The 27,460-nt window shown below is 50.3% G+C and overlaps 1 protein-coding gene across 3 annotated transcripts in view; it reads left to right on the plus strand.

Annotated features, from left to right (window-relative positions):
* The window catches only part of COL15A1 (collagen type XV alpha 1 chain), a 1,471,644-nt gene that overhangs the window by 1,247,992 nt on the left and 196,192 nt on the right, over positions 1–27,460 (plus strand). For 2 of the 3 annotated variants that reach the window (XM_089690361.1, XM_089690363.1), the window contains one exon: positions 25,684–25,743. The exons of the other annotated variant lie outside the window; for it this stretch is intronic. In XM_089690361.1, the coding sequence (XP_089546487.1) occupies positions 25,684–25,743 (60 nt within the window). The remainder of the gene's footprint in view (positions 1–25,683; positions 25,744–27,460) is intronic. 3 annotated transcript variants of the gene reach the window in all.

The raw sequence follows: 27,460 nt of genomic DNA on the forward strand, positions 1-27,460 counted from the left end.
GCCACAGAAGCTCATGTCCAATATTCGATCAATAACCTCCCTTCTAGTGGGGGTGGAACTCCCACCCTCCCACTTTATTTGTACCACATTCCTTCTCATTATCACAGTACCTGCCTCCCCAACTCTTGCCTCTGAGGTCCTCACTGCACTCTGCCCACCTCTCACGGCTGCAGAGTAACTCAACACTGGCTTGGGAGTTGTGACAGATGCAGGGACAGAAGGATCAGCTGAGCCATGAGCTGGGACGGGTGCAGAGACGGGACCAGGGGCGGGACCACAGGCGGGTGCAGGAGCCTGGCCGGGGGTAGGGGCAGGACTAGCAACGGGAGCTGAGACCGGAGCAGAGGCAGGATCAGGGGTGGGTACACAGACTGCTGCCTGCACCGTTGTAGAGACGGGAACATGGGTGTGAACACTGGAAAGAGCTGTGATTGGGGCTGAGGCGAGAACATGGGCGGGTACTGAGACGGGAGCCGCCATAGCAGAGGCGGAAACATGTGTGGGAACACCACTGGGAGCCATGACTGCAGCAGGGGTAAGTACTGAGATGGGAGCCGCCATAGCAGAGGCGGAAACATGTGCGGGAACACCACCGGGAGCCATGACTGCAGCAGAGGTGGAAACATGTGCGGGAACACCACTGGGAGCCATGACTGCAGCAGAGGTGGAAACATGTGCGGGAACACCACCGGGGGCCATGACTGCAGCAGAAGTGGAAACGTGCAGGAACACCACTGGCAGCCATGACTGCAGCAGGGGTGGGTACTGAGACGGGAGCCGCCATAGCAGAGGTGGAAACATGTGCGGGAACACCACTGGGAGCCATGACTGCAGCAGAGGTGGGAACATGGGTGGGAACAGCAGCGTCAGCAGGGATGGAAACACTGTCAGAGCAAAGACCTGGAGCAGACACAGCCATGGACACAACTGCAGCTGAGTCAGGCACATACATGGGATCCAGGTCATCTAATACCACAATAGGCACAACATTACCAGCAGACATGACAGAACCGTCCATAGCTTTACTTACAGTCCCCGGTGCTTCCTGCAGCTTCACTGCCGCACCGCTCACCTCTCTCAAGCCGGCTGCCTTCTCTATCTCACTGGGCAAAAGCAGCTCTCTCCCTCCTCCTGGGTCTCACAGGTTTGGGAACCACATCCTCCGGGTCAGTGTCTGCTGAGGAAAACGCAAACTGTCTCCCCTGCAGGGGGGACTCCAGTTCCCCAATAACTCCATCACCCCCTCTGTAGCTTCATCCGGCACCTCTGAAGCCCAATCCCTCACCGGCTGCTGGGGAGGGATAGATCCCTGCTCCTCTTCCACCATTACGGCATCCATGGCTTCCTCTGCATGCCGACACTCTGCTGCTGGGGCTGCTGCTGCATGATCGGAGAAATCCTCTGATGACAGGGTCTCTACCCGGCCTCTCCCAGATGCAAAGGACTTTTCCCGGGCAAGTTTAAATCGCTCCTCATTGACATACCACTCTCTGAGGGCGCCGCTTGCAGCTTTGAGCGTGGCCACGAGGTCTCCTTGCACCCGGACGGCTCGCTCCATTTCCTCCAGCTTTGGCCGCATGGCCTGACGTTTTGTGCTCCATACACGATCATAAGCAGCCTTAAAATGCTTCAACTCCATCTTCATTTGCTTCAGCTTCTCCTCCTCTCTCCCAATCCTTCTGATATGAGATGTTACTCTCCCCCTGTAAGCCGCATAGTTTTCACCTGCTTTAGGACCTTTTCCCAGGTCCTCCACTGGCATGGCATCAGGACTGGTACTAAGTGTCCCTGGGGGGGGGTCACCTCCACCCGGATCACGGCCGGGCTCCGCCATCCTTTTTGGGATAGGCTCCAGATGAGGCCTGTGGAGCTCAGGACAGTCCACACACACACAGCAGTCTGCAACAACCATGCCCACTTCCTTCTAACGAGGCCCAGTTGTAGGTAGCTGGAGGGACCTTAGAAGGGTGTGTAATTACTAAGCTGGTCCTCAACTCTAATCAGTGCATCAGATTGTATATAAGATTTGTATCTGCCAGTGTGTGGTCGAGCAGCTGGATTGGAGTGGAGTCTCCATCTGGTGGTGGCCAAAGGTAGTGTGGGCTGTGAAAGGGTATCAGGGCTGATCTTATATACTGTTTTATATATTCAGAGTTAAGTCCCCTTTATTCCCTCATACCACCCCTGTCACGGCCCCGCGTGCGCGCCTCGGTTAGCTAGCCACTGTAGGCGTGGCGTGTGGGTGGATCCATGACAAGTATAATGTAAATTGATGTAATTTATTAAGTATGAATGAAAACAAAAATATGAACGCACCACCAATATATCAGAACTGCATAAATCAAACCAGTGAATGTAATAATTGAGTGGTGAACAAACAATAAACAACTGTCCAAACCAAATATACACAGCAGAATATGAGAAGCGTGGTCATTGTCAGAACCAGGGTCATACATGGGAGATCAAGCAGAAGAAACAGGGAGCAAGCCAGGACAGGGAGAGAGTAAATGGGAGAAGGAACAAACAGGCAGGTAAGGGATCAGGCTGCAGGAACACAGGTCAGAGGCACATGGATAAACACCAAGGCAAAGAGGAGAAGCACAGGCAAGGTTTAAATACACTTCCTGCAATCAGCATCAGGTGATACCTAGTTACCATGAGCTTCTGGCTGCTGAGAGACACCCGCTGGTGGACACCAGAACTGCAGCCTATAGTCTGAGAGACACAGTGCCATCAGCAGGTGAACTCCTTCCTGACAGTCCCCCCCCCCCCCCCCCCCCAAGGTGCGGCCTTACGAAGCTCGACCAGTCATAGCTGAATGAGTCCATAAGAGATAACCATCTGTTAAACAAGTCCAGAGAAAAGTTCCTCGTAGACTGAAGAAGTGCCGGGTTCCAAGTGAGATGTCCTGCTGTCAAGATCAATCAATAGGCAAAGTGTCCCACGATTTGGGTCAGATGACTGACTGGGTACCCCATCGCTGGGGTCAAGTAACCAGCTGGGTGTCCTGTTGGCCAGTTTCTTGGTGAGGTACAACATTTGATACTCCGAGTCCCTTAAAAAGGCAGGTCACATGAGTTATCCACAAACTTTGCCTATGTGACATTACCAAAACTCTTGACACCGAAGTGTCTTATCACAGCCATGTAGCTTGCCTGGTTTGCAGAACTTGCTCCGCACATCAACAGCCACCTAGATCCTCCAAGGCACTAATTACCCAACCCAGGTCCCCTAGTTCTTCTGGAGTCATGGCAATCACATCCAGATCATGACAAGGCACAAATGGTACTCTGCCATTTCCCGGAAGCTCACCACTACTAGGGCCATGAAGGCCAATGCAGCTACCATTACTGAGGGTATGTCTGGACCACCAGGCTTTGGTGCCCTAGGAGCAACACACTGCCAGAGGGACTCAACCGAGGCAACCATAAAAAGAATCTCAGGCCAAGCAGGTAACCCATATAAGGCACTTGAAGACTTTGCTTTAAAATCCAGCTGAGCAACAGGCATAGAATCAATTAAATCTAGCTGGGCAGTAGCTGCAAAGTCAGTAAAACCTGGCTGGGTGGCAGAGGTTAATAAGATTGGATTAATAAGATCAGACTGATCATTGGACAGAGGATCAGAGGCAGACTGACCATCAGGCTGGACATCTGGCACCAGATCATCAGAAGCAGGCTGGACATCAGGCAGCAGACAAAAGGCAGGCTGGTCATCCGGCACAGGACTTTCAGAGGCAGGCAGTTCACTGGGCACAGGACCACCAGAGGTAGGCGGGTCATCCAGCACAGGACCATCAGAAGCAGGTAGGTCATAGGGCACAGGACCATCAGAGGCAGGCAAGTCACGGGGCACAGGGAGAGGGTAAATCGGAGAAGAAACAAACAGGCAGATAAGGAATCAGATGCAGGAGCACGTGGACAAACACCAAGGCAAAAAGGAGAAGCACAGGGAAGGTTCCAATACACTTCCTGCAAGGAGCATCAGGTGATGCCTAATTACCATGAGCTGCTGGCTACAGAGAGACACCCGCTACTGCTGCCTATAGGTCTGAGAGCCACAGTGTCACCAGCAGGTGAACCCCTTCTTGACAACGAGACATGGTGAGTGTTTTGCAACTCTCATTTTTTGTCACAAGGTTTTGAAAAATGAAAAAAGAAAATAAAAAATACATTTTCAGTTTCCTTATTCATTTTCTGCAAAACACTTGCCATGCCTCTTAGCCAATACTGTACATTAGGCTGAACGAAAAAAAGAACAGATTCCTTCATTCACATTGATCGATGAGGATGAAGAAATCTGGGCATACACAAAATGTTCTTTTTTTCATACAGCCCATGTCAATCAATGTGAATTAGGAAATCTCTGCCAGAAGAAAGTGAAAAAAGTATATGCCGAGCATAGGAGATACCATCCCCTAACCTCCCCACCCTCCTAATGCTTGGACTTTTTTTTTTTTTTACTGCAGAGAAATCTTCCCCTGCAGCGCTGTAGACACTGACGTATGTATTCTGAGAGCAGCACCCTGCTACTTTTAGAATTCATAGATCACTGCTGTAGCTGATTGGTTTTTCTGCAAACAACAATTTACAATAATACACAGTAACAATATAATGTTTACTCAATAACTACAACTAACAACTTTTTTTTTTACTTTTTATATTTTAACTTTTTTACATTATTTTGCTGTAACTTAACTTTTCAGAACAATAGTCTTTCCAAGCTTTGATTTTAGGGTCTCTCAAATTGTGATGTGGGCGGGGCCCTGCACAGCCATGCTGTTCTAAAAAAGTGACAGCTAGTATGGGGAACGTCTCCCTGTATTTATGTCACGGGGGGGGGGGAGGCAGTGGCTGCAGGATCGGAAACATGTTACATGTTCCATCCTAAAAAACCCTGTGCTGGGCTGTAAATGGGTATAATGGGTGCTGCTGACTCTAGGGGCAGCCAACTGGGGTTTGCAAGCAACTCTGGAAGGCAACTATGGGCTCTACGGGCCTATGCTCAAATTCTCAGTTGCATTACACTATGAGTGCTAGCCACCTCATCAGCTTGTATTGCACTGCTGGTGCTTACCACTTGACCATGAAATATTGCAGTACTGGTGTCTTAAAGGCCAGGATGTACTAGACTTCTGGTGCTTGCCAGATCACCAACAAAAGTAGTGCAACGCTAGTACATGCACTCTGCTGCATAAGAGCATAAATATGTGTTTCTAGCACTCCAGCAACATGGAGTCAGGTATGCCTGGTTTTATCAGGGACTTTTTGAACATTGTCCGAGCTAGCTGTCAGGGTGCTGCTTGCCTCCAAACTTGCCAGGAGAACGATACTTGCCTGACTGCATTGAGACGTGTTCTCTGGAGTGACAAATCTCACTTCTCTGTCTGGCAGTCCAATGGATGTGTTTGAGTTTGGCTGTTGCCAGCAGAACGGTACTTGCCTGACTGCATTGTGCCAAGTGTAAAGTTTGATGGAGGGGGGGATTATGGTGTGGGGTTGTTTTTTCAGGGGTTGGGCTTGGCCTCTTAGTACCAGTGAAGGGAACTCTTAAGGAGTCAGCATATCAAGACATTTTGGACAATTTTATGCTGCCGACTTTGTGGGAACAATTTGGGGATGGCCCCTTTCTGTTCCAACATGACTGCGCACCAAAGCGTCGAATGCAATGGTGTAAAGCACACTGCCACTGGACTCTAGAGCAGTGGAGACGTGTTCTCTGGAGTGAAGAATCATGCTTCTCTGTCTGGCAATCCGATGGATGTGCCTGGGTTTGGCAGTTGCCTGCAGAATGGTACTTGCCTGTCTGCATTGTGCCAGTATAAAGTTTGGTGGAGGGGGGGATTATGGTGTGGGGTTGTTTTTCCAGGGGTTGGGCTTGACCCCTTAGTTCCAGTGAAGGGAACTCTTAAGGCATCAGCATACCAAGACATTTTGGACAATTTCATGCTCCCAACTTTATAGGAACAGTTTGGGGATGGCTCCTTCCTGTTCCTACATGACTGTGCACCAGTGCACAAAGCAAGGTCCATAAAGACACGGATGAGTGAGTTTAGGGTGGAGGTGCTTGACTGGCCTGCACAGAGTCTTGACCTCAAACCAACAGAACACCTTCGGGATGAATTGGAGCAGAGACTGCAAGCCAGGCCTTCTCATGTGACATCAGTGCTTGACCTCACAATTGTGCTTCTGGAAGAATGGTCAAACATTCCCATAGACACATTCCTAAACCTTGTGGACGGCCTTCCCAGAAGAGTTGAAGCTGTTATAGCTGCAAAGGGTGGGCCAACTCAATATTGAACCCTACGGACTAAGACTGGGATGCCATTAAAGTTCATGTGGCTGTAAAGGCAGGCATCCCAATACTTTTGGCAATATAGTGTATGTATAAATGCAACATTTACAACATCCTCTTAATTTGGAAAGGAGACAAGATATCACTTTCTATCCTTTTTGAAGAAGAATATTATAATTTTGGAGTAAAACTCTTGTGGGATCTTAAAGTACAGTTAGTTTTAGACAGAGTGGAGAGGACTTTTTATTACCGTCTGTGTCCCTATTAGGGATATTCATCCTCTCCATTTGTCCTGTTTACCATTAAACCAAATAGAAAGTTAAAGAAAATCCTAAATGTCAGGCTGCCACCAGAACAGAAATAAAATGGAAATCTTCCAATGGACACACTAGTTCTGGTGACCTTGGTGACAACCAGTCATTCCCTAATTTTGGAGAGATTTTCTTATCACTTCCTGTTTTGGCTGTGGAACAGGAAGTGAAGAGAAACCTCGCCTAATAGGACACAGCTGGCAAAAATAACTGACAGAAGTTATATCCCTTCCTTATTCTATCCAAAATAAAAAATAAAGGTTTTGCCTTTAGTTCTTCTTTAACATAGAGAGAGTGACATTTATGGATTTAAACATGGATTTAAAAGGAAAATATGCACACAAGTACATGGGCATGGGTCAGACCAGTGCCATGTATTACACAGCCCTGCAGCACTGCTTGGTCCTTCATAATAGCGAAAGCTCACTCAGTGCCACAGGGCTGTGCATTTATAAGCAACTGCAGATAGAAACACATAGCTTCAGGCTGTGTAATCTTTTGTGAACGGCAACTCTTGTTCCCTGAGCGGCCCCTACAACCAGAAAACCAGGGCTGTTAACCAAGAATCTGTCTCCTTTCTAGCAGCATGATTGCAGCATGGGGAAAAACCGACCACGCTTTTTAGCAACAGCAGGATGGATTTTAACCAAGTGCTACATAAACTTGGTCCCCTGGGGGATTTGTTAAGTTTAATATTTTTCATTCAAATATTTTAAGGGGCCATTCAGATCGTTCAATGTATTTTACCAAAACAGAAGAAAAATCAGAGATGAATCATTTTACTTTTCTGACACAGTGCACAAAAATACATTGTAATCTTTACTGTTCTTTGTGGCAAGCTGTAACACGTGTATCAGAGGTTTGTTACCTTAGTCGGTTAGTCGGTGGGCGGGGGGGGGGCAATGTAAATGAATAACTCTGTAATGCATGGGTGCTGCATTGTCGTGTGTTGCAGTAACATGTGCAGGATAAGTCTGAATGAGCCCTATGGGAAGTATTCTTATGCTACTATTATGGTTTTTAATTAAATAGCATTTCCAATGTCAAACATCCAACAAACTAATAATTATTTGGGAGGAGCATGGTCTCGGCATGGCTGCGTGAAGACATGCTTCACCAGAGCTCCCGGCTGGCGGCTTCTCCACAGCTTACCAGCACCCCACATTGTGAGCCCTCTCTAGCTCCCTGGCACCTCAAGAACAGCAAGCAGAGTGTCCCTGGGCCGAATCCATTGATATGAAGTGCTCTTTGAGATCATTTCAGCTGGCGGTCTCCACTCCGGACCCAGCCAAGATGGCACCCACCCGCCCTGTGACTCCAGAGGCAGCTGCAGCCTCGGTCCTGTTGGAGCGGGCTATACAGCAGGAGAACACACATCTAATGCCTCCTTTCACTCCGCCTAGCAATCTCTCCCCCTGTCTCCCTGGCTCGCTCTACCTGACACCTAACAGGGATCTGTACCCACACAGCCTTACATGGCTCTGCAGCGGGCTCTGCTTCTCCAAGGGATTACAGCCTCATCCAGGCCTCGACATCTGCCCAGATGGATCCAGGGCTATCTCATCAGGGCACTGTGAGTACTTTAATGCCCCTATATTTGACTTGCAGGCTATGACAGCTTCACCCACAGAGCAGACACTGTGGTCTCTCCTTCAGCAGCTGCCCACTAGGGTTGCTTTTGAGACACTTGCAAGCAGGGTGGAGACTGCTCTGAGGGGTGAGGTACAGGGACTTAAACAGGAAGTATCTGCTCTTGACTCTTGGTTGTTGATGATAGAACAAGAACGTAACACTACGTCCCGCTCCATTCAGACTGTGCAATCCTCACAGACAAACATTTCAGAGCAAATTGTTCACCTCCAACTATTACTTGATGACCTGGAGAATTGCAGCCGACGACAAAACATCTGGCTCCAAGGGATCCGAGTCAACACCTCAGGGAGAGCACCAATCTACAGTAACAGCCATGTTCAACAGATACTTAGACCGTCCACAGGATACGGAGATTATTATTGACAGAGTCCACAGGACCCTTGGGCTTCAACCCCCCCTACCGGATTGGCCACGAGTTGTGTTGTGCCGGATACATTCTTATACCCTCAAGGAGGAAATATTACAGCAAGCTTGGCATGTAGGCATCTTAGAATCTGACAACCCAGCTGTTCATCTCCTGCCAGATGTTTTGAGATGAACTCTATTAATGCACAAGACGATCAAACCTCTACTTAAAAGGCTTGTTGAATCAGCTGCAAATGGGCCACCCATTTCGTGTGATTGTAAGGAAAGGGAACCATACGTTCTCCCTCCATCAACCTTCTGAGCTACCTGATCTTTCCGCTTTTGCAGAAATGGACCCGATTAGAGATGAGCGAATCGAAGTATCCGAAGTGGAATTCGAGTCGAATATCGGAAAAATTTCGATTCGTGCCGAATCCGAAAAATAGCCTAATTCGGACGCGCGAATCAAAATTTTTCAGAAAATGGCGGCTGACATGTGCGCGACGGAGCGGGGATGTCTGGGAAGGCGCGCAGACAAGGCGCGCTGACCCATAATGCATTCCTCAACTACATGTGATCGCATCAGCCTATCAGCAGCCAGCCAGCCAGCACTGTGTAATGGTCGAGCTATAAATAGCGGCCATTTTGGAATTCTTCATTTGCCTGCAGTTATTGAACAGAGGCAGACCGCTCTGTACTAGGGACAGGGACAGAGTTAGGGCCACAGAAACGATAATTGGGGACAGAGAAAAGTTACTTAGGGACAGAGAACCATTACTCAGGGACACAGACTTGTTAATGAGGGCCACAGAATCGTTATTTAGGGACAAAGAAACGCTAGTTAGGGCCACAGAATTCATAATCAGGGACAGACAGAATTGTTACTCAGTGCCAGAGAATTGTTACTTAGGGCCACAGAAACGTTATTAGGGCCACAGAATTGTTACTCAGGGACAGACAGAATTGTTACTGAGTGCCAGAGAATTGTTACTCAGGGACAGACAGAATTGTTACTGAGTGCCAGAGAATTGTTACTTAGGGCCACAGAAACTTTAATTAGGGCCACAGAATTTTTACTCAGGGACAGACAGAATTGTTACTCAGTGCCAGAGAATTGTTACTCAGGGACAGACAGAATTGTTACTGAGTGCCAGAGAATTGTTACTTAGGGCCACAGAAACTTTACTTAGGGCCACAGAATTGTTACTCGCACAGACACAGAATTGTTACTGAAGGCCACAGAACTGTTACTTAGGGCCACAGAATTGTTACTCGCACAGACACAGAATTGTTACTCGCACAGACACAGAACTGTTACTGAGGGCCACAGAACTGTTACTTAGGGCCACAGAATTGTTACTCGCACAGACACAGAATTGTTACTCAGGGCCACAGAACTGTTACTTAGGGACAAAGAAACGCTAGTTAGGGCCACAGAATTCATACTCAGGGACAGACAGAATTGTTACGGAGTGCCAGAGAATTGTTACTCTGGGCCACAGAAACTTTACTTAGGGCCACAGAATTTTTACTCAGGGACAGACAGAATTGTTACTGAGTGCCAGAGAATTGTTACTCAGGGACAGACAGAATTGTTACGGAGTGCCAGAGAATTGTTACTCAGGGCCACAGAAACTTTACTTAGGGCCACAGAATTTTTACTCAGGGACAGACAGAATTGTTACTGAGTGCCAGAGAATTGTTACTCAGGGACAGACAGAATTGTTACGGAGTGCCAGAGAATTGTTACTTAGGGCCACAGAAACTTTACTTAGGGCCACAGAATTGTTACTCGCACAGACACAGAATTGTTACTCGCACAGACACAGAACTGTTACTGAGGGCCACAGAAACTTTACTTAGGGACAAAGAAACGCTAGTTAGGGCCACGGAATTCATACTCAGGGACAGACAGAATTGTTACGGAGTGCCAGAGAATTGTTACTCAGGGACAGACAGAATTGTTACTGAGTGCCAGAGAATTGTTACTCAGGGACAGACAGAATTGTTACCGAGTGCCAGAGAATTGTTACTCAGGGACAGACAGAATTGTTACTGAGTGCCAGAGAATTGTTACTCAGGGCCACAGAAACTTTACTTAGGGCCAGAGAATTTTTACTCAGGGACAGACAGAATTGTTACTGAGTGCCAGAGAATTGTTACTCAGGGACAGACAGAATTGTTACTGAGTGCCAGATAATTGTTACTCAGGGCCCCAGAAACTTTACTAAGGGCCACAGAATTTTTACTCAGGGACAGACAGAATTGTTACTGAGTGCCAGAGAATTGTTACTCAGGGACAGACAGAATTGTTACTGAGTGCCAGAGAATTGTTACTTAGGGCCACAGAAACTTTACTTAGGGCCACAGAATTGTTACTCGCACAGACACAGAATTGTTACTCGCACAGACACAGAATTGTTACTGAGTGCCAGAGAATTGTTACTTAGGGCCACAGAACTGTTACTTAGGGCCACAGAATTGTTACTCGCACAGACACAGAATTGTTACTCAGGGACACAGAATTGTTACTCAGGGACACATAATCGTTTAATTAAAGAGTATGTCAGACAACATGCAGAGGAGTGGCAGAGGAGGCAATGTTTTAGGAGCGAGCAGACGTGGCAGCAGAGGAAGGGGTCGAGGCAGCACTATTCGCAGCCAGAGGCCAGTGCTCCCGGTGTCATCCAGCGGTCGTGTCTCCACCGACAACCCTGCCGTCGTCGATTGGTTGGCTCGGTCGTCTTCCTCTTCCCAGGTCACCTCTGACACCTACAGCCAACGGTCGGTGGGTACGTCAGACACAACCGTTAGTTGGCATGGCCCGGGACCAAGCCCACTGAAATCACGTGTCCTCTACCTGCCCCTGTCCTTTGGTGTTCCCTCACCAAGCGAAGTATCGCATGCTGTGGGCTCAGCCCCACTGTACAGTGAGGAAGAGCTAACAGAGGGCGGTCAGGAACGGGGGGAGACATCCGCCTCTTCAGCAGCCAGGCGAAGAAGTAGTGGCGAGGAGAGTGGCTCGGTAGCCGGTCTAGAGACAGGTCTGTCTCCTGACCCACACGCAGCCGAGGGGGCTAGTAGTGAGGCGGAGACCCTAATTGATGATGATGAGGCTGATCGCACTTGGCAGCCTCGTCGTCATCAGGCTATTGCTTCCGCATCATCAGGAGAAGAGGGTGGCAGCTTGGCAGCGAGCAAAACAGTCGGTGGGTTGCCCAGGAGGCAGCAGGGTCGCAGCAGTGTCAGTGGAGGCAAACGGCCACGGAGTACAGCACCAGCTCCACTGCAGCCTACCACCACGGCCAGTAGTGGTGCCGGTGTGTACGGAGGAAGCAGCAGTCAGCCAGTGAGGAGTATCGGGGGCAAAGTTTCCTACTCGGCGGTGTGGCAATTTTTTGTCAAGCCACCCGAGGAAGTAAACGTAGCCGTATGTCGACTATGTGGCCAGAAAGTCAAGCGTGGCCAGGGGGCCCATGTTGGGACTACAGCGTTGCGGCAGCATATGCAGCGTCGCCATTTGGTGGCCTGGGAAAACCGTGATAAAGATACGGCGGTTCTGCCCGCCCCAGCCCCCGCTCCATCACCCGCTCCGTTACTTGCTCCGTCACCCGACGTCAATCGCCCTCTATCAGCCAGTCAAGGCTCCAACACCTCTGCTGAGGGGAGTTGTCGCTCGTTGCCATCTTCCGGTCGTTCAGATGCTCCTTCTCCTGCTACTCCTCTTCACGGATTCCGTCAGCAGTCTTTCTTGGAATCCGTTTCCAAGAGAACAGTTTGCGAGCACGCACCCGACGGTGCAAAAGCTGAACGTCCTCCTGTCCAAGTTGCTGGTGCTGCAGTCCCTCCCTTTCCAAGTGGTGGACTCAGCACCTTTCCGAGAAATGATGGCTTGTGCCGCGCCACGGTGGAGAGTGCCAAGCCGTCATTTCTTCGCCAAAAAGGCAGTGCCAGCCCTGCATTCACATGTAGAAGAGATGGTGGGCCAGTCTTTGAGCATGTCGGTCTCTGCCAAAGTGCACGGCAGCGCCGACGTGTGGAGCTGTAACTACGGTCAGGGACAGTACATGTCATTTACGGCCCACTGGGTGAACGTGGTGCCGTCACAGCCGCACCAGCAACTTGGACAGGTCACGCCGCTTTTGCCTCCACGTTTGCACGTCCTTGGTCTACAAAAGATGTCCGCCTCTACCACCTCTTCTTCCTTCGTGTCCTCAGCCGCCACCCCCGTGCCAAGTCCCATTACCCAACCGGCATATCACATGTGCAGGGCGCAACGGTGTCACGCTGTGCTGCACCTGGTATGCCTTGGCGAACGTAGTCACACAGGGGAGGAACTTCTCAGTGTAATGAACAGAGAAATCGACAGATGGCTGTCTCCGCGCAAACTCAAAATCGGAACCATGTTGACCGACAACGGAAAGAACATGGTGTCTGCTCTGCGTCAAGGAAGGTTGTGCCATGCGCCATGCATGGCTCACGTGTTCAATCTGGTTGTCAAGCGGTTCCTAAAATCCACCATCCCACTGCAAGACATCCTTAAAATGTCACGTAAACTTTGCATGCATTTCAGCCATTCCTACACCGCAAAGCACACCCTCCTTGAGCTGCAGCGGCAGAACGGAATTGCACAGCATCGCCTGATCTGCGACGTTGCAACAAGGTGGAATTCAACCCTACACATGTTAGACCGCCTTTACGAACAGCGAAAGGCCATCACCGATTTCCTGATGTTACAAGCGGATAAAGGTACTCCCCTGTGTAACTTCGATGTCAGCCATTGGCAGCTCATGCGTGACACCTGCCACTTGCTCAGGCCCTTTGAGGAGACCACGCTATTCGTGAGTCACCAGGACTATGGGATGAACGACGTCATTCCTCTGTTGCACGTCCTGGAACAAATGCTGTTAACAATGGCTGGTCAGGGTGCGGTAGATGTGGAGCACAGATCTCAACGCCACATGACCCCTGTGGGGGCAGGACAGGAAGAAGAGGAGGAGGTAGAGGAGGACATTTGTGCTCAGGAATTATTGAGTGAAATGGGTGGTTTTTCCACTCAGCGGACAGGAGTGGAGGAGCAGGAGCATCTGGTAGAGGAGGAGACCCTAATTGATGATGATGAGGCTGATCGCACTTGGCAGCCTCGTCGTCATCAGGCTATTGCTTCCGCATCATCAGGAGAAGAGGGTGGCAGCTTGGCAGCGAGCAAAACAGTCGGTGGGTTGCCCAGGAGGCAGCAGGGTCGCAGCAGTGTCAGTGGAGGCAAACGGCCACGGAGTACAGCACCAGCTCCACTGCAGCCTACCACCACGGCCAGTAGTGGTGCCGGTGTGTACGGAGGAAGCAGCAGTCAGCCAGTGAGGAGTATCGGGGGCAAAGTTTCCTACTCGGCGGTGTGGCAATTTTTTGTCAAGCCGCCCAAGGAAGTAAACGTAGCCGTATGTCGACTATGTGGCCAGAAAGTCAAGCGTGGCCAGGGGGCCCATGTTGGGACTACAGCGTTGCGGCAGCATATGCAGCGTCGCCATTTGGTGGCCTGGGAAAACCGTGATAAAGATACGGCGGTTCTGCCCGCCCCAGCCCCCGCTCCATCACCCGCTCCGTTACTTGCTCCGTCACCCGACGTCAATCGCCCTCTATCAGCCAGTCAAGGCTCCAACACCTCTGCTGAGGGGAGTTGTCGCTCGTTGCCATCTTCCGGTCGTTCAGATGCTCCTTCTCCTGCTACTCCTCTTCACGGATTCCGTCAGCAGTCTTTCTTGGAATCCGTTTCCAAGAGACAACAGTTTGCGAGCACGCACCCGACGGTGCAAAAGCTGAACGTCCTCCTGTCCAAGTTGCTGGTGCTGCAGTCCCTCCCTTTCCAAGTGGTGGACTCAGCACCTTTCCGAGAAATGATGGCTTGTGCCGCGCCACGGTGGAGAGTGCCAAGCCGTCATTTCTTCGCCAAAAAGGCAGTGCCAGCCCTGCATTCACATGTAGAAGAGATGGTGGGCCAGTCTTTGAGCATGTCGGTCTCTGCCAAAGTGCACGGCAGCGCCGACGTGTGGAGCTGTAACTACGGTCAGGGACAGTACATGTCATTTACGGCCCACTGGGTGAACGTGGTGCCGTCACAGCCGCACCAGCAACTTGGACAGGTCACGCCGCTTTTGCCTCCACGTTTGCACGTCCTTGGTCTACAAAAGATGTCCGCCTCTACCACCTCTTCTTCCTTCGTGTCCTCAGCCGCCACCCCCGTGCCAAGTCCCATTACCCAACCGGCATATCACATGTGCAGGGCGCAACGGTGTCACGCTGTGCTGCACCTGGTATGCCTTGGCGAACGTAGTCACACAGGGGAGGAACTTCTCAGTGTAATGAACAGAGAAATCGACAGATGGCTGTCTCCGCGCAAACTCAAAATCGGAACCATGTTGACCGACAACGGAAAGAACATGGTGTCTGCTCTGCGTCAAGGAAGGTTGTGCCATGCGCCATGCATGGCTCACGTGTTCAATCTGGTTGTCAAGCGGTTCCTAAAATCCACCATCCCACTGCAAGACATCCTTAAAATGTCACGTAAACTTTGCATGCATTTCAGCCATTCCTACACCGCAAAGCACACCCTCCTTGAGCTGCAGCGGCAGAACGGAATTGCACAGCATCGCCTGATCTGCGACGTTGCAACAAGGTGGAATTCAACCCTACACATGTTAGACCGCCTTTACGAACAGCGAAAGGCCATCACCGATTTCCTGATGTTACAAGCGGATAAAGGTACTCCCCTGTGTAACTTCGATGTCAGCCATTGGCAGCTCATGCGTGACACCTGCCACTTGCTCAGGCCCTTTGAGGAGACCACGCTATTCGTGAGTCACCAGGACTATGGGATGAACGACGTCATTCCTCTGTTGCACGTCCTGGAACAAATGCTGTTAACAATGGCTGGTCAGGGTGCGGTAGACGTGGCGCACAGATCTCAACGCCACATGACCCCTGTGGGGGCAGGACAGGAAGAAGAGGAGGAGGTAGAGGAGGACATTTGTGCTCAGGAATTATTGAGTGAAATGGGTGGTTTTTCCACTCAGCGGACAGGAGTGGAGGAGCAGGAGCATCTGGTAGAGGAGGAGGAGGAGGAGACAGAGGACCCAGACGCACCGTGGCAGTATGCTGTGGAGATGGAGGCAGGGAGTCCCTCGCATTCCTTGGCACAAATGGCCCATAGCATGCTCGGTTGCTTGCGTAGCGACAGCCGAATAATAACCATCAGACAGAGGGATGACTTTTGGCTGTCCACCTTGTTGGACCCTCGCTACCGTTCAAAAATGGTGGCCTTTTTCACACCTGCTGAGAGGGAGGCCAAAATAACGTACTATAAAAACCACCTATGTAGTCAGTTGGTCTCTGCCTTTGTGCGCCAACGTCCATCCTCAGACACTGTGGGCCCTGTGCGCTCGCGTTCCGCTGCCATGGCAGCAGGGGAGGGGTGGGGTGGTAGGAGCAGTGGTAGCTCCACCAGCAGCGGCTTCCTCAGTCTGCAGTCGATGATGAGTAGCTTTCTTCACCAGCGCAGTGAAGAAACTACTAACCAGCCGCAGCAGCAGCAGCATCAGGTGGACCTGGAGCAGGACCTCAAACAACAGGCTTGGGCCTACTTGGACAGCACCCTGCCAACCGAGGTAGACAATGCCCTTGACTACTGGGCAACGAAACTTGACCTTTGGCCCCAACTAGCTGAATTTGCCCTTGAAAGGCTGTCATGCCCGGCCAGTAGCGTGGCATCGGAGCGCGTGTTTAGTGCGGCAGGAGGTATTGTAACTCCGCGGAGGACACGACTGTCCACCCAAAGTGTGGAGAGACTCACGTTTGTGAAAATGAATCAGGCGTGGATTAGTCTGGATTTCAAACCACCAGTTCCTGACACAACTGACTAAATCCGCCATGAATCATGCCCCAAACATGTGCCACTTTCAGGTCTACTCACACTGCTGGTGTGTTCCATTTTTTGTCATAGGGTGCTGGCAGATTACGGGCCTCCCATAGCTGCTGCCAGGCCCCTAATCTGCCATGGGCCCCCGTACCGCCTCCTCATGCTGCTGCCAGGTCCACAGTGTCTCATGCCATGTGCCACTTTCAGGTCTCCTCACACTGCTGGTGTGTTCAATTTTTTGACATAGGGTGCTGGCAGATTACGGGCCTCCCATAGCTGCTGCCAGGCCCCTAATCTGCCATGGGCCCCTATACCGCCTCCTCATGCTGCTGCCAAGTCCAGAGTCTGTCATGGGTCCCTGTACGGCCTCCCATTGCTGCTGTCTCCATCGCCACACTCTGCCATGTGCCACTTTCAGGTCTCCTCACACACTGCTGGTGTGTTCAATTTTTTGACATAGGGTGCTGGCAGATTACGGGCCTCCCATAGCTGCTGCCAGGCCCCTAATCTGCCATGGGCCCCTGTACCGCCTCCTCATGCTGCTGCCAGGTCCACAGTGTCTCATGCCATGTGCCACTTTCAGGTCTCCTCACACTGCTGGTGTGTTCAATTTTTTGACATAGGGTGCTGGCAGATTACGGGCCTCCCATAGCTGCTGCCAGGCCCCTAATCTGCCATGGGCCCCTATACCGCCTCCTCATGCTGCTGCCAAGTCCAGAGTCTGTCATGGGTCCCTGTACGGTCTCCCATTGCTGCTGTCTCCATCGCCACACTCTGCCATGTGCCACTTTCAGGTCTCCTCACACACTGCTGGTGTGTTCCATTTTTTGTCATAGGGTGCTGGCAGATTACGGGCCTCCCATTGCTGCTGCCAGGCCCGTAATCTGCCATGGGCCCCTGTACCGCCTCTTCATGCTGCTGCCAGGTCCAGAGTGTGTCATGGGTCCCTGTACGGCCTCCCATTGCTGCTGTCTCCATCGCCACACTCTGCCATGTGCCACTTTCAGATCTCCTCACACTGCTGGTGTGTTACATTTTTTGTCATAGGGTGCTGGCAGATTACGGGCCTCCCATTGCTGCTGCCAGGCCCGTAATCTGCCATGGGCCCCCGTACCGACTCCTCATGCTGTGACGTTGCAACAAGGTGGAATTCAACCCTACATATGTTAGACCGCCTTTACGAACAGCAAAAGGCCATCACAGATTTCCTGATGTTAAAAGCGGATAAAGGTACTCCCTGTGTAACTTAGATGTCAGCCATTGGCAGCTCATGCGTGACACCTGCGCTTGCTCAGGCCCTTTGAGGAGGCCACGCTATTCGTGAGTCGCAAGGACTATGGGATGAACGACGTCATTCCTCTGTTGCACGTCCTGGAACAAATGCTGTTAACAATGGCTGGTCAGGGTGCGGTAGACGTGGCGCACAGATCTCAACGCCACATGACCCCTGTGGGGGCAGGACAGGAAGAAGAGGAGGAGGTAGAGGAGGACATTGGTGCTCAGGAATTATTGAGTGAAATGGGTGGTTTTTCCACTCAGCGGACAGGAGTGGAGGAGCAGGAGCATTTGGTAGAGGAGGAGGAAGAGGAGACAGAGGACCCAGACGCACCGTGGCAGTATGCTGTGGAGATGGAGGCAGGGAGTCCCTCGCATTCCTTGGCACAAATGGCCCATAGCATGCTCGGTTGCTTGCGTAGCGACAGCCGAATAATAACCATCAGACAGAGGGATGACTTTTGGCTGTCCACCTTGTTGGACCCTCGCTACCGTTCAAAAATGGTGGCCTTTTTCACACCTGCTGAGAGGGAGGCCAAAATAACGTACTATAAAAACCACCTATGTAGTCAGCTGGTCTCTGCCTGTCTGCGCCAACGTTCATCCTCAGACACTGTGGGCCCTGTGCGCTCGCGTTCCGCTGCCATGGCAGCAGGGGAGGGGTGGGGTGGTAGGAGCAGTGGCAGCTCCACCAGCAGCAGCTGCCTCAGTCTGCAGTCGATGATGAGTAGCTTTCTTCACCAGCGCAGTGAGGAAACTACTAACCAGCCGCAGCAGCAGCAGCATCAGGTGGACCTGGAGCAGGACCTCAAACAACAGGCTTAGGCCTACTTGGACAGCACCCTGCCAACCGAGGTAGACAATCCCCTTGACTACTGGGCAACGAAACTTGACCTTTGGCCCCAACTAGCTGAATTTGCCCTTGAAAGGCTGTCATGCCCGGCCAGTAGCGTGGCATCGGAGCGCGTGTTTAGTGCGGCAGGAGGTATTGCAACTCCGCGGAGGACACGACTGTCCACCCAAAGTGTGGAGAGACTCACGTTTGTGAAAATGAATCAGGCGTGGATTAGTCTGGATTTCAAACCACCAGTTCCTGACACAACTGACTAAATCCGCCATGAATCATGCCCCAAACATGTGCCACTTTCAGGTCTCCTCACACTGCTGGTGTGTTCCATTTTTTGTCATAGGGTGCTGGCAGATTACGGGCCTCCCATAGCTGCTGCCAGGCCCCTAATCTGCCATGGGCCCCTATACCGCCTCCTCATGCTGCTGCCAAGTCCAGAGTCTCTCATGGGTCCCTGTACGGCCTCCCATTGCTGCTGTCTCCATCGCCACACTCTGCCATGTGCCACTTTCAGGTCTCCTCACACTGCTGGTGTGTTCCATTTTTTGTCATAGGGTGCTGGCAGATTACGGGCCTCCCATAGCTGCTGCCAGGCCCCTAATCTGCCATGGGCCCCCGTCCTGACTCCTCATGCTGCTGCCAGGCCCGTAATCTGTCATGGGCCCCTGTACCGCCTCCTCATGCTGCTGCCAGGTCCAGAGTGTGTCATGGGTCCCTGTACGGCCTCCCATTGCTGCTGTCTCCATCGCCACACTCTGCCATGTGCCACTTTCAGGTCTCCTCACACTGCTGGTGGTTTCCATTTTTGTCATAGGGTGCTGTATGGCCTCCCATTGCTGCTGCCTCCACCGCCACACTGTGGCTCCACACTCTGGTTTTGGCCCCGTGACTGCCCAAATGAGTGAAGTGTGCGGTGATTCTAAGATCGACGGCACTCATCTGCATGTCATACTGACTGTCAGTATTATTTCTCTTCCCCAGCAGACTCCAAGGGCATTTAAATTAAAGGTGCAGTGTTCTGCACTAATATAAAGGCTCTCTGAAGCCTAGAAACACCCTTTTATAAGTTAAATTTGCAGCGAATATATTCGACTCGAATCGAAATTTTCCACGAATTCGCCGAATCAGTCGAATCGAATTTTTGAATACTTCGCTCATCTCTAGTGACAGCCATAGTTGATTTGGGGGCGTGCAGTTGCTTTCTGGACTTAGACTTCACTCGCCAGCAGGAGATTCCCCTACAACCCAGAAAAAGGGGCTTTAACATATTTTTGGCAGATGGCTCCCAGATTAAATCAGGAGTGGTTAATCAAGAGACCCCCCCTCATCGCCACCACAATAGCCAATCAGCATCAGGAGTTCCACTGCCTAGATGCCATTGCATCACCCCTTTTCCCAGTCATTCTGGGGCTCCCTTGGTTGCGGGCCCATAACCCCCAGATTGACTGGGAGACCGGGTCTATCCTGTTCCCCTCTCCATACTGTCAGGAACACTGTCGCACTTCGGGCCCAGCAACCCCCCAAGTCCTCCTGTGCTCCGAAGGGGACTCTAATCTAAAACAGGTTATTCCCGCAGCTTATCATGACTTCTTGGATGTTTTCAGTAAGCGAGGGGCAGATACCCTGCCCCCCCACCGCCCATATGACTGCCCCATTGACCTGTTGCCTGGCTCTGAGATCCCTTTTGGGCGGATTTTCCCCCTATCTGAGCTTGAGTTGGGGGTCCTTAAGGAATATATTGAGGACAATCTCCAAAAGGGGTTCATCCGCCCCTCCACTTCACCAGCAGGGGCGGGGATCTTCTTTGTGGAGAAAAAGGATAAATCTCTGAGACCTTGCATCGATTATTGCGAATTGAACAAGGTCACGATTAAAAATCGATACCCTTTGCCCCTGGTCCCAGAACTGTTTCAGAGCCTGAAATCCGCGGCCGTATTTACCAAATTAGATTTGAGAGGGGCCTACAACCTGGTTTGCATAAGGGAGGGGGACGAGTGGAAGACAGCGTTCCGTACTCGTTTTGGGCACTTTGAATATCTGGTCATGCCATTTGGGCTGTGCAATGCCCCAGCCACGTTCCAGCATTTTGTGAAAGATATCTTCAGGGACTACCTTGATATTTTTGTAATCGTCTACTTGGATGACATACTGATCTTTTCACCCTCACTTAAGGATCACAGGATTCATGTGGCAAAAGTATTGGGGCGGTTGCGCCAGCATGGGCTATATGCCAAAGCTGACAAGTGCAGCTTTGAGCAGCATAGTATTACTTTTTTGGGTCTGATTATCTCCACCACGGGGGTCGCGATGGACCCTCAGAAGGTCTCGGCGATTCTGGATTGGCCAGTTCCCACAGATAGAAAGGGCATCCAGCGCTTTATTGGGTTTGCGAACTTTTACCGAAAGTTTATTAGGAACTTCTCGGGTCTGGTCTCCCCCATAACTCAGCTGACCAAACAAGGAACCCGTTTCAGATGGACGCCAGAGGCCCAGGAAGCCTTTGAGACCCTGAAAAAACTATTCACCACAGCACCCATTCTTGGCCATCCAGACGCTTACCTGCCGTACATTCTGGAAGTAGATGCGTCAGAAAATGCGGTAGGTTCCATCCTGTCCCAGCGAAAAGGCACCAAGGAACTCCTACATCCTGTAGCATTCTTTTCAAGGAAGCTTACTCCGGCCGAGAAGAACTATGATATTGGCGATCGAGAACTGTTGGCCATTAAAACGGCATTAGAGGAATGGAGGTACCTGCTGGAAGGAGCCACGCATCCAATCTTGATCTTAACCGATCATAAAAACCTCCAGTACCTCAGAACGGCCAAACGGTTATGCCCGTGACAGGCGAGATGGGCGCTCTTTTTCTCCAGGTTCTCATTTCATATTACATACAGACCTGGTTCCAAGAATACGAAGCCCGACGCACTGTAACGCATGTTCGAGGACCCCAAAGAAGAACCAGTACCCGATACCATTCTGTCCTCGGGGAACTTCTTGGCCCTCCAAACGGAGCTTCGGCTATGTCAGCCCCATCTGGGGTGTCCCTCCAGAACAAGGGGGGACTCCTATGGAAGGAGGGGTTGATCGCGGTACCTGAAGGAGTCCGAACCCTAGTCTTGGGACATTGTCATAATCACCCGATGGCAGGACACTTTGGCCTAGCAAAAACCCTGGATCTTCTCCAACGCTCATTTTGGTGGCCGAACATGGCTAAGGACTGCAAACTTTGCGCCGTCTGTCAAAGGAACAAACCTTCAAGAAACAAGGCTTAGGGACTGCTGCGCCCACTGTCGATACCCGAACGACCATGGCAAAGGATCGCAATGGACTTTGTAGTCGAGCTCCCTCCGTCCCAGGGCCACACCGCGATCCTTGTGGTCATCGATCGACTGTCTAAGATGGCCCACTTCTTACCCTTGAAGAATACTCCGTCGGCATCCGAGACTGCACGAATTTTCATTCAAGAAGTAGTAAGATTACATGGAGTCCCAGAGGACATCGTATCAGATCGAGGAGTCCAATTCACGTCTAAATTTTGGAGGGCTCTATGCAAGGCATTGGATATCAAATTGTCCCTCTCCTCCGCGTTCCACCCGCAGACCAATGGGCAAACAGAGAGGACTAACCAGACCCTGGAGCAATACCTGCTTTGCTACACATCCTTCCTACAGGATAATTGGCTGCCACTCTTACCCCTGGCAGAATTTGCCTACAACAATGCAAACCATTCAGCAACGGGGCAATCCCCGTTTTTTTCAAACTATGGATTTCACCCTGTCTTCCCCCCCCTGATCTGGTCCCTGAGTGTCCAGTTCCGGCCACACAAGACGCACTTACTTTTTTCTCCACCAAAAACAAATTACTTCAGGAGGCCATCGCTCAGGCCCAGGAGGATAACAAGAAAGCGTTTGATAAGAAACGAAGGGGGGACCTGGTGCTGCAGCCTGGGGATAAGGTCTGGTTGGCAACAACGAATTTGAAAATGTTGTGTCCTTCAAGGAAATTAGGACCAAAGTTTGTAGGGCCTTTTTGTGTGAAGCGAATGATTAACAAAGTGGCATATGAGCTCATCCTCCCTGAGACGTTCAAGATTCACCCAGTATTCCACGTGTCCTTGCTGAAACCAGTGGTCCCAGATTCCTTTCCAGATCGAGAGTCCAGACCTCCGGAGGCCATAACTTTTGAAGAGCAAGAAGAATTTGAGGTAGAAGCAATCCTGAAGTGCCGAAGGAGGGGGGGTCAGACCCAGTTCCTAATTAAACGGAAGGGTTATGGCCCGGAGGACAATCCCTGGGAACCTGCCCAAAATGTCCATGCACCTAGGCTTGTCCGGGGGTTTCTTCGTGATCACCCGTGGTGGAGAGATCGGGTGGGCATCCGGAGGGCAATGTCAGGGATCCCTGCGGCGCTGGTTCTGGCGCAGGCGCAGTGCAGGGACGCGAGCACTAGGTCCTGGCCGGCCGTGGCGTCCGGGTTCACGCATGCGCATTAGGAGCCGCGGGCGCGTGCCTGGCACCAATGACGGCGCAGGGCGCGATATTTAAACGTCCCTGAGCTGTCATTCAGTGCCTTCTGGTCTTACCTGCATTCCTGATCCTGTGAACCTGTATCCTGTAAGTTGCTGACCCGGATTGTACCTGACCACGCTGTATTCTCCTGCTCTGACCCTTGGTTTGCCTGACCTCTCTCCCGGATGCCCCCTATTGGATCTGACTTTCTTTTACTGACCTGGCGTGTGACCCGAATATTCTCTGCCCGCTGCTTTGTACCGCACCGTCCCCACGGCTACCGATCCAGCTTGTCTGACCTTGCACCTGCTCAGCCATCCATCCATCGCATCGGGGTCACCCGACCTCCTCATATCAGGCTCTCCCCTGCGGGAGCCCCTGGCGAATACCCCTACCACTGACGGGCGTGCTCAGTAGTCACGACCTGGTCTCAGGGTACTCCAAGTCCATCCCCACCATCAGGGGCCCTGGTGAACAAGTGCTCTGGGGCTTAGATTCCGTGCTCTGGGAACGCCTGATCAGTGGAGCGCTGGTGGTACCGCCGGGCGGTCCCTTACATACTACTTTATCCGGCTGCCTGGAGAAATCCCTGGTTAGGGGAGCCAGTGTCTGCCACTCTAAGTCCTGGTTAGGCAGCTAATCCAGTTCTCCACTACTGGAGTGATCCTTTCTCTTACTGGCCCAGGGGGTGTAGGTCTACTCATTCAGATGACATTAATTAGACATAATAACTTCATAAAAGAGCAGAAAAAGTAGTGAGCAAAAAACAGTACATAAAACAAAAAAAAAACCCTACTATTTAAAAGCATACAATACAGCTGTTACAATGTCCATAGCCTAAGAAAGAAAGACAGCAAAATCAAAAATAATTTAAAATAAAGATCCACATTTCCTTTTCTTTGATGTGCTGTTGCTCTCTGTATGCCATGGAAAGAAGAATGCCACATTCCCTCCATTTATATCTAAAAAATGCTTAGATGCATTTGAAAACTGTTCCTCCTTGGAATTAGCTCCATCAAAATAATGTTCCCCAATGTGAATGTGAAGGGGCCTGATAGTACATTCAATATACTGAATAGAACATGTTGTGCATTCAATTACATATTGCATAACATTAGTTAGTATTGCAAATAATAAATTGTTTGGATGGAGACCTCAGCTGTTTTGCAAGCTGCAACCTCTTTGCTCTTCTTATGCATTTTCCAGTACCTGCAGGTTGCCACCCCACAGGAATATGAGCCAATTGTAGATAACTAGGTTTGACACATTCTGTTTTCAGTAGGTTTGGTACCTTCAGTCACCTTGATTGACCAGGTCAGGATGATGTAATTAATTCTGGCACTTGGTAGATGCCGGAATCATACACTGAGCTGCACATGTGCATACATTGTTCTTCTCTTTCATGTGCATTTTGTATTTTATAGGGGAACATGCATACTAGATCGCCCATAGATCATCTTTCCATATTTCCCAACTTTCTGAAAGAAAAATTTACTGTACTTGGACAGTTGAATAATTGGTTAAATCCATAGGTGCAAAGTTTTCACCATTGCTTTTCCTTTGTACTGGCTTTTAAAAGAAATAAATGCAATAATATAGAGGCTGAATTACATATTTGTTTTATAACACTTTTGCCTGTTAAATAATATATTTTTTATAGAGGTCTATAGATGAGATCAAATGATGAACAAAAGAGGGACAATCCCTCCAAATAGGAGGCGATTGATACCTATGTCTTTGATATAATGTCGTTGTTTTCTATGGAGTGCATACAGTATACCCCTAATTAAACTCCGTTTTAGAACCAGGCTACAACTAATGTGGGTATTGTCAGTAAACCATGTTTTATTAACTTTATTCATGTAATATATTGGTCTTTTGATTCCTGAATCTTAAAGTATCTTCGATCTTATCACCTTAATTTTAAATATGTTTTGTTTCTGATAATCTCCCAGAATGTTTAAATACTCATCCTTAACCATTATTCATTATGATTTCATTGTGAAAGCTGTGTCAATTAGGTATTGTAGCCCTTCACCATTAGGGCACATATACACCATTGCATCTGCATTGGAATATGCTGGGCAGCATTGCCCAATAGAGTCTTAATGCAAAGACAAGGCTTGTTGCCTTGTTCTCTACGATGCCAGTTCACACAACGGTGTTGCTGTTGCTCACAGTACTTTTTTCAGCACATTGAACTAATGTAATAACACTTGTGAAGTTTCAATAACATTTGAACAAAGTAAAAATAAAGAAATAATTAAAAAAAGAAACAGTGCACCGGGATCAGCGCTCGTCACTGTGTCCTTTCAGCACACCAGCAACCATGTGATCAGCTCAGCTGTTGGTGGGAATCATTTAGTTCACTGCTTTTTGTTTTGTTCTAAATGGTACAATATTGTAATAGAAATCAGACTATAGACTGAATTCAAAATTATAGTACAGTTTATCAGATAGAAAAATGTAACTGCCAAACAAAACTTGGTAACAGGTGAAAAAACATAACTAAAGTATACTTTTTTATCTTATTCACAGGGTTATCAACATTTCCCTGATCTGACCCCAGGTTTAAACTCAGAATTTGGATCACCAAATGTAAGTCAATTTTGTTTAGCTGCTGTCGGAGTAACATTCAGAATAAAGACTAGTCACTGGTGGTGTACTGCAAGGCTCTGTACTAGGTCCTGTTATATTTAACTAGTTGCCGACCGCAGATAGCTGAATGACGGCTACACTGCGGCCGGCCAGTTCTTGGTGGGCGTCATATGATGTCCTCCCAGAACGTGCTCTCCTCCCAGGGGCGCGCCCTCGGCGATCTCCGTGATCGCTGTGTCCTACGGACACAGCTGATCACGTGATGTGGTAAAAGGCCAATCACAGTGGCCTTTTACCATGTGATCAGCTGTGTCAAATGACACGCTGATCACAGGGAAATGCAATTGCCGGTTCTCGGCTGCACTTTCCTTACGCTGTCAGAGCGGGAGGAAAGTACTGCCGAGAACCGGCAGTTGTCAGATCAGGGATCGGCACCGATCATCAGGGCACTGATCATCAGTGCCCTGATGATCGGTGCCCAGCAGTGCCACCCACCAGTTCCGCCCACCTGTGCCGATCAGTGCCGCCCAGCAGTGCCACCCACCTGTGCCCAGCAGTGCCACCCACAAGTGCCCAGCAGTGCCATCCACCTGTGCCTAGTAGTGCCACACACCTGTGCCCAGCAGTGCCACCCAGCAGTGCCATCCACATGTGCCACACACCTGTGCCCAGCAGTGCCACCCACCAGTGCCCATCAGTGCAGCCCAACAGTGCTGCCAGTCAGTGCCACCAGTCAGTGCCCAGCGGTTGTGCCAGTCAGTGCCCAGCAGTTGCGCCAGTCAATGCCTAGCAGTGCCGCCAGTCAGTGCCGCCTATCAGTGCTGTCTATCAGTACCCATCATCAGTGCCACCTATCAGTGCTGCCTATCCGTGCCACCTCATTAGTGCTGCCTATCAGTGCCCTTCACTGCTGCCTATCAGTGCCGCCTTTGAGTGCCCATCAGTGCTGCCTCATCAACGCACATCAGTGAAGGAAAAAAATTACCTGTTTGCAACATTTTATAATAGAAACAAAGAAACATTTTTTTTTTTTTCAAATATTTTGCAATTTTTTTGTTTATAGCGCAAAAAGTAAAACACCCAGCGGCGATTAAATACCACCCAAAGAAAGCTCTATTTGTGAGAAAAAAATTATAAAAATTTCATGTGGGTACAATCTTGCATGACGGCACAATTGTCAATCAAAGTGCAACAGTGCTGAAAGCTGAAAATTGGTCTGGTAAAGAAGGGGGTATAAGTGCCCGGTAGGCAAATGGTTAATCTATATGTGATATAACTAAAGGGTAGAGGGGCGCATGCGAGGCCGGCTCCTGGATGGACGCGCTTCACTGACAGCTCCATCCACCCGCCAGAACGAGCACGGCTCACACCGGCCCCAAGGGATATAAATCCCACAGCGACTAACAAAATAATTGTGCAGACCTCCCAGCTATGCCCCACAGGAGAAAAACCCTGGGACAACCGGGAAAACTCACACAATTCTTCCTGCTGTCACAGCAGGGATCCAAGATGGTGCCGGCTGCAGTAATACAAGGAACAGTAGCCATGTGAGGGAACACACAGCCCAGCAGACAGATCCCAGACTGCAATATCTGCTGTATCCAGGGGACCCTGGTGAGTCATTTCCCCCTCTGTCCCCCACCACAAGTAGCCCGGCCAAGTCCAGACCACGTCTTGACCCTGAGCAGTCTTCTGCCTACCAGGCCCTCAACCATCC

The sequence above is a fragment of the Staurois parvus genome, unplaced genomic scaffold (genome assembly GCF_062004578.1).
Source record: "Staurois parvus isolate SC_StPar_1 unplaced genomic scaffold, SC_StPar_1.0 ptg000527l, whole genome shotgun sequence".
NCBI lineage: Eukaryota > Metazoa > Chordata > Amphibia > Anura > Ranidae > Staurois > Staurois parvus.